Source organism: Cynara cardunculus (assembly GCF_001531365.2).
Source record: "Cynara cardunculus var. scolymus isolate 2C chromosome LG 13, CcrdV1, whole genome shotgun sequence".
NCBI lineage: Eukaryota > Viridiplantae > Streptophyta > Magnoliopsida > Asterales > Asteraceae > Cynara > Cynara cardunculus.
This window is the reverse complement of record NC_037540.1, coordinates 4,000,269-4,008,756: the sequence shown is the minus strand read 5'-3', so window position 1 is coordinate 4,008,756 and position 8,488 is coordinate 4,000,269. Positions and strand designations below refer to the sequence as shown.

Here is an 8,488-nt window from a genome sequence, read left to right as displayed (position 1 = left end):
AAATCGTTTAGGTTTAAATTTTAAGTATTGGGATTTTGGAAACAATAAGTAAAAGAAAATGTGTAAATAAAAATATAAAGTCTAATGAGATAGATTAACCATGAATTATACGGGTGTATATTAGAAACTTCATATATTATTATATATGACTCAACTTAATTGAAATAATCAGTTTACTACTACAAATTGTAAACTTAACTGAGTAAGCTTGCTTTCACAATTTTTCGAATCAGCTATTGAATATGATATATCTAATTCGTCCAGCTTGGTCCAATTATTTTGGTTTAACCAGTATCTATAGTAAACGTAAAGATAAGGTAAAAAAAATGATAAATGGTACAATGATAAAAGTCAAATTATATTTTAATACACAAAATATGATAGATGAAACCTGTACTCGTATGAGAGGTAGGGCAAACCTGCAACAAAATTTATTAATCATAAAATATGATTTTATAAACTAAAGATGGGACTCCCACCAGCATATCCACGAGTTCAAAACGGGCGGTATTAATGAAGCTTGATAAATTGAAGTGGTTGAAACATCTTCTATAGCTTTGCATTGTGTACGTATACATACAACCTCTTAACAACGTCGTATGCGTAGGATTCGTAGTACCCTGTCTCGTACTGTTATGACCCACAAAAAACAAAAGAAAGATATAATATAGTCAAAGAACTGCAAAATCTATGCAACGATAGCCATCTAATACAGATGGTTCTGATTGGATAGTGTAAACATTTTGAATTAATATTGAAATATTTTAAATAATAACTTTCTAGCATTGTCGTACTAAAATGAAAAATATGGTACCATCTTCATTTTTGTAGATCTTTACGGCAACATAACCAGTACCTCCTCCAAGTACGCCACCTGCCATATTGGTAAGAAACCATAATCCTATTCTTTGTCCTTTAATCTTAGCTTTCTTTTTTTTGCCACGTCGACGATTGTCATCATCATCACAGTTATCTGCATTATTATCATTACCTGCATTTATGCAAATTTTCTATGTTAATTTTATTTAATTACAAGAATTAATAGCAACTGCGTAATAGTGTTGGTGGCGGAGCAAACGCTTACCTTGATCAACATATCGAATATAACATTTTCCTAGATACATATCACCCCAAGTTGACAGTCCACACTCTGATTTCAACCGTCTGCGAGCCTCTGAAAGACAATCTTCACATTCACTTGTACTCAAATCTAGTACACATTGAGCCAGAGCGTGCATGCTCCCATGCCCACCCCGACGAAAGAATTGTCCATTTCCAGCAAGTATATCTGTCAATGTGGCATCTAGACGGGACAAAACATCTGAATTAAAACCAATCGTTGGGCCACACCTCTTGTTCACCTCCCTATTGTCCTCAACCCCAAAAAATGGCGTGTTATCGTATTTCACAAGACATCCTTCTAATTGCATGGTTCCGAAAGTCGACATAGAACACGTTGTCTTGAGTTGACTCACACCACTTGCTACACAATCTTTGCAATCCGAGAAGCTAAGGTCGCCTTGGCACTGGAAGAGACCATAAACCACATCGCTTTGTGAGGATCCCAAAGGGGAGACTTCGTATGTGTTGAAGTTGGAGCTGGAGGCTGAGTCGACTATGGAAGTGAACAGTGAGTTGAGATTCGACTCGTAGGGTGTCATTGAGGTAAAACATAGTTGAGAGCATTCGGTATAGATGACGGAGTTTGTGGCAGAAACTGACAAGAAATAAAAAGTTATTGAAAACAAAATGAATGAAAAACAGAGCATTCGTTGTAGCATTTTTAGAGCATCTAATTTCAACTCAATGAGTTGTGACATTATATATAGGAGAGTTGACCCAATATTACAATGATATGGAATAGTGGTATATATACATATATATATATATATATATATAATTATCTTTATTAGTAAAGATAAAATTTTAAAATCTGTATATTAGAAATGCAAAGATTATTTAAACATTTGTATAAGAAACAAATAATAAAAAATAACTAATTTACAACAATTAAAGATTTATTAAAAAAATGTTCAAACTGCAATAGAAATATATATAAGTTTCATATTTTATTATATGAATAAATTGTTAAATAATTTGTGGATGACTGAGAATCACAAGTCATTATTTCATTTTCCTATCCAGAGAAAAAAAAATTGGAAAGGTGGTGCTGGCAAGCGTTGACTTGGGGGGTCACAAGCTAACGGTCTTATAAAAATGTATATATCTTTGAAGTATGTTTTATGACTTTTGACCCAAATCCAATTATTTCATCTCTCAAATCTCGACTTTTAATTAAGCTGTGTTTACAAATGTTTGATTAATTAGTAATATATATATATATATATATATATATATAGAGCTTGGTTCTAATACTAACCAATTTTTTTATGTTAACTATGTTAACCAACCTCAACCAATCATATTTCATCTTTTCTTTTGGTTCAAATGTAACTAATATATTAAATACAAGGGTATTTAAGTAATTTGTCATTTTATGTAACTCCCAAATAATTAATTGGGAGTTACAAATTTGAAAATGTCACAATTGATCATGATGCAATATTGACATTGAGGTTTCACACGTGTTCATGTTCTATAATTCACATTTATTTTAATCGACAGTCCTCACCTTTGACATATGAACACATCAGAAATCACACAGCCTTAGATGCCATGATTCATAAGTGTTCATGTATATTCAAGTCACTAGATGTTCATATGAATACATACACACACACACACACACAGAGAACATGTGAACACGTATGAAAACACACATCCCTAGATATCTTGGTTCATAGGTGTTCATGTACATACAACATAGTTGACTCATGAATATATAAAAGATGTTCATACGGTTCACATGTTGTTCATATGTTTAATCTTTTTTGTTTGATGTGGTTTAAAGATATACACAAGTTGTTTATATGTCTGACAACTTGTATATCAAAGATAGATTACTTTTTACCTAAATATCATTTGATATTTTGTTCACATATGTTAATTAAAAATATTAATTTAATAATTAATTTTTAAATATCATTAAATCACAACCGTTTATTATTCAAATTAACGGTCAAGATCAGTTAACAAAGTTAACACGATAATCTTGGTTAGCATTTGAACCAGCCCCGATATATATATATATATAAGATCATAATTTTATTATCTTTGTAATATATAACTTTTACATACTAAGAACACCTACAATGGAAATTATTGCTGAGGTTCCTCTTGAATTTTTTATAAGAACCTCCTCTATTGGATTGTAACTTTGGTGGGTACCGGTCCTGGTGGGTACTTGGAATCGGGATCGACAGGTACTTGCAATTTTTTGATAAAAAATATGTTATATGTTTATTATATTTAATAAACTAAAATTGAAATTACTAATTTAGCTTTTGAGGTAATCTTCTAATTTATTTGTTGTTGTGACAGTCTAGAAAATGATGTTTTACTAAAATATTTGTTGTTTTGCTGAAATAATAAGATGTTGCTTTGTTGCTGTTAGGTGTTGATGTGAACTGCTTTTGAAGCCGTTTTGCTATTGTCAAAAGTCTTCATCAAATTATTTATGTAATTATTAATTTTAGCAAATTAGTTTTTATCGTCTGTAGTATTTTTTTTAACATTAATATTTTGTATAGACTAATAATTATTTTTTTATAGTATGAATTAAAAAAAATTAAAATTAGAGATCGAGTACCGAGTACCGGAACCAGTTCCAGGACCGGTTCCCAATTATAAAGAACCGGTGTAACCGGTTCCGGTTTCTTCATTCCACGAACCGTCGGTTCCAATTTTGAGACCTATTCCATGAATTGTGGTCGGATACCCGTCTTTACTCATCCTGAAGCGAAACATTTATCCAAACCCCAAAATCTCAATTTTCCCAATTTTTAAGAATATATTGGAGATGTTTTTAAATTTGTAAATTAAATTGTTTTTATTGATTTTTTTGGTTTCATTAATTCTATATTTTCAAACACTTTTAAGTTATAAATAATATTGAATTATGTTTATAAACTAATGCATCCCAAAAAATCAATTAAATGACATTACAACCAAGCTATGAATTATTTGTTAGATTATTTAATAAATATAAATTAAGGTCCAAAGTTGGTTTATTGCAATGATCCAGTTCATTTTTGTTTGATTGTGAAGTGGTTAGGGTTTCAATTATCATGAGTCAACTATATATAATTCATCTATTTACTGATTATTGTGTTTATTTAATTAATTTTTTAAAAATAAAATCCAAACAACACTTGGTTTTGTTTGATGAAGAAACATAATCAATTAAGAATTATGTAAATAAAATAAACTTGTTTTTTATACTGTGTTTTCTTGTTCATTCAAGAAACTGCAAGATACAACGACAATAAGTCGGAGGGTTATGCAAGAAAGAGGCATTTTACGTATTGGAAGGAAGCCTAATTACTGCATTAGCTTTCAATGACAACACCTCCACGACCCGAATGACTCATAACGAGCCCGTGACCTACTGACAACAAACAAAAGAAGGGACCAAGACCGAGAGTTCAACAAACCATCAACAAGTGCCCTTGGCTGAAACCTTTGTAGTAATATCAAATAGTAATGAAACCCTACTACGATACCAAGAAACATTGTGGATAAAACCTCTACCAACCTACGTGATCTAGAAAGTTGGAAACAACGGTCTCAATCACATGCTCTAGCTTACGTACCATTCCCGACACGCTTATGTGATATCGTCGAATTGACCGTTTGACCCTTAATAAGAGAATGCCAACTCGGCCAATACAACACACGACATGTATATGATCTTCTTACTGACAATGATCTTGAACAATGACTTGAAATATCTCACAAAGTCTTTGAAAATTTAAATTCTGATGTCGGCTTTTTTGACATATACCATTTGTAATACTATAATCTTTGACGTTACTTTTACATTTGTGTTAACGTGTGTTGACATTCTTGAGAATCCCTTTACGTAAATTTTTGATTTTTTAGATGTTTTTTCTTTTTAATTTAACAAAAGGTTAAAAATATAAATAAAGACGGTTGGAATGAAATTTTATCTTTTTTTTTTAAAACTATTTTATTGTGATTAACCTTTGGCATAATTTTGCAAAAATCCGTCAATTAAATTTATAGTTTATTTTTAATTGATTTTTGAATTTAAAATGACCAAGTTGACAATAAGAACATGATCATTTGGCCCAATATTTATCGGATATAATTTATATGCAATAACTTCGTACAATATTTTATTTTCCGCTTCGTACAATATTTTATTTTCCGTTTTCTTTCTTACGACCACTCTCCACCTAACATATTCCTCTCAACAACTATTTATCGTATTCAATTTGCCAAAAGTCCGCCATTGGTCCTTCTCCTTACCCAGTCTGGACTTTGATAAGGTTCTACATTTTTGAAACCGCAAAATAAAGACGTACACATAATTCATGGTAACATAATCAAGGGGGCGTATCGTTCAAGCAGATAAAAGAAAATGGGTATGAAATTCCCTCAGTTTAACATGGAATGAAAATTTGGGCTTTTGAAAAAATGAACCTATTATATTATAAGAAACCAAACAATTTCTTTTATTTTTATTCTCATTAATTACTGCGTAATACCTCTTACCAAGCACATCATAAATAACCGATCTAGTACCAATAGCGTTATAGTTTGGGAAAATTGCAATAAAATGGAACCAACTTTCACCTTATTCCTATTTTGGGGAACCAACTTTTAAAATCGTCATTTAGGGGTCTCTATCAAAATTTTTATTTATTTAAGGGTCTGGTTGATTTGTTGAACATGTAACAAGTAATTTAAGGATCTCTATCAAATTTTTGATTTGATTTGCCAAATTTGATTTAAACTTTAATATTGATATGGATTTGTTAGATATAAAAATTTTGAATGTGATATTTAATATTTATTTTTTATTGTATCAATTATTTTTTTTCTATTAAATTGATTTTTTATTGCATTAATGAAAAATAATTTTTATTGTGGTAATTTGGATTTTTTTTGAAAAAATCTTCAATTTGATATCTAAATAAAAAAAAAACAGGATTTGAAATGAAAAATAGATTTTATCGCATTATTTTTTGGAAAAAAACGAATTTTAATTATTTTTCTATAATTATTTTGCAATTTTAAATATGACGTGAAATATTAGTTTTAAAATAAAAAATTAATATGATGCGAAATATCTTAGTTGACAAAAAATCTGGATGATATCAGTATTAACAGGTCAACCAAACTCTTAAATAAACAAGAAGTTTAATAGAGACTCTTAAATGACGATTTTGAAAGTTGGTTCCCCAAAATAAGAATAAAGTGAAAGTTGGTTCTATTTTAATACAATTTTCCCTTATAGTTTCGAAGCTTAATAAAAATAATTTAATAAAAAGTTGATCGTAATTGATATATATTTAAAGACGTAAATTCGTCATTTACATTTTTAATAAGAAATTAAAATAAACGATCTAAATCCACAATATTTTACTTTTTTTTTTCCATTTATTTATTTTATAAGTATCTTTATATCTCTTTCGACCATCATCCACCACCATATATATATATATATACACACACACACAAACACCCAATCAAACACCGATAACATTGTATACCTTTCATATTTTATTGAATTGTTTTAAACAAAAATGATTTTTGTAATCCAAGTTGATAATTCAAAATTCTCATATAAATTTATATTTAACCAAATAAATAATTAAATAAACTTGCAACACCACTTTCACAGCCACCTCATAAACGGCTCGTGTTCTATTCATAATCTTAAATGCTAAAATAAATGGTTGCGAGATTTATTAATTAAGACGACCAAGACTTTACACGTCAGAATCATAATTGTAATAAAAGCAGACGGCTAAATAAACTTTTTTTATTTAAAAAGTGGGATCGGTTCAAACATAAAATACAAATATTAAATGAATAAAAATTATAATACAATTATTATACCTTTTTGTACGGTTATCACTCACTCGTCGATTTCTCCAATCATATGTGTGCTCAACGATTCACGAGTGATCTCTGTCAATTTTGACTCATTTGTTTCGACAGATGAACGTGGATTGTATTTTACATCTAAAAAAATTAAATGAGTAAAATCTAAAAACTTAGCTAAAAATGAAACGAAGCAAATGGGTTGAATGGTGAATATCAACAAAATTGTATCGAAACATGTTAAACCACCAATAACCATTAATTGAAAACGACTAAATTATTAATTTAATCAGATGGTTTTTAATTATATTTAATATATTAAAATAATTTATAATAATTTTAAAATGGCAAAAGTGTCGGTGGGTCTAGGTCCACCGCAAACCCAATACAACTCGACCAGCTTTGACTCGTATTAAAATAACTCTTGTTGACCCAAATTAGTTTTAAAAATAACATGAAGAAAAGTCCAAGCAAAATGTTTTAAAATATGACCGTTTCGTTCCCATAAGGCTTACAAAAGTTCTAATGGTGGACACGGTTTCATATTAGGATAGTATTAAAAGAGTTTTTATGTAATGCAGTGACATACATTTCGATTTAAATATTTTATTTTATTCTTTGTCTTTATCGATGTTATAATACGATTTTATGTGTTTCTAAGAATGCAATAATAATTTTATTTTTGAACAAAATATAAATTTAAAAATATTATAAAAATTTGAAAAAAATATATATCAATATTAATATCAAATCAACTATTTAAAAGTTCTTATTTTTATGTAATTTCTTTAATTTATTTTTTAATTATAATCAATTTAAGTTTAATAATATAACATTTTATAAAGATAATAATTAAGTATTCTATTAAAACTTAATAATTATCCTAATTATATTTTAGATTTTTTATATTTAAAAGGGAAAATAACAAAACTAACCACTTTATACAACCCTCTTACACAAAATAATCAGTTTTTAGGGGTTTTACAAAACTAACCACACGGATCACCCCCGGGGCGATCCGTACTAGTGGGGGGCGATCCGGCCTTTTTCTTAGAAAAAAATTTAAAAATTTCTTTTTTTCCACTTGAGGCGAGGCACGTCATCGGATCGCCACCGGGGGCGATCCAAGCTTTAAGTATTTTTTTTTTTAATTTTTTTTAATTTCTTTGTAATACCAATTTCACTATAAACACCAATCTCCTATTTCATAAATTTTCACACATTCATTTTCATTTCTCTTCTCATATATTCTACTCACACAACTTTTAACCCATTAAACACAATCAACCATCACAAAACATGAAATCACGTAAGATGTTTGTGTGTATCTTCGAAGTGGCGGTTAAAGCCCGTACGTATATATACGTTAAAAATACGTACGTGAATATACGTAAATGTGCGTACATGTTAAAACCCGTACGCATATATACGTTAAAATACGAAGTTTCAATTTTTGTACCGTTTATATCGCTTTTTTTACGTAATGCATATATATATATATATATATATATATATA

At 29.1% G+C, this 8,488-nt stretch overlaps 1 protein-coding gene across 1 annotated transcript; it reads right to left on the bottom strand.

Annotated features, from left to right (window-relative positions):
• Positions 1-248: 248 nt before the first annotated feature.
• On the bottom strand, positions 249-1,788 carry LOC112525418 (cysteine-rich repeat secretory protein 12-like). Its single transcript, XM_025135542.1, has 3 exons — positions 1,085-1,788; positions 815-991; positions 249-630 (listed from the first exon to the last, which is right to left on the bottom strand). Exons 1-3 carry the CDS (start codon positions 1,779-1,781, stop codon positions 587-589), a joined length of 918 nt encoding a protein of 305 aa, XP_024991310.1. The 5' UTR covers positions 1,782-1,788; the 3' UTR covers positions 249-586.
• Between the last annotated feature and the right edge of the window lie 6,700 nt (positions 1,789-8,488).

Bases quoted from the DNA above. Each gene is read 5' to 3' on its own strand.
- LOC112525418 (XM_025135542.1), bottom strand. From the start codon at position 1,781: ATGCTACAACGAATGCTCTGTTTTTCATTCATTTTGTTTTCAATAACT. The intron at 992-1,084 runs GTAAGCGTTTGC...GCATAAATGCAG, and splicing joins TATTCGATATGTTGATCAAG to GTAATGATAATAATGCAGAT. The intron at 631-814 runs GTACCATATTTT...GGGTCATAACAG, and splicing joins GATCTACAAAAATGAAGATG to TACGAGACAGGGTACTACGA.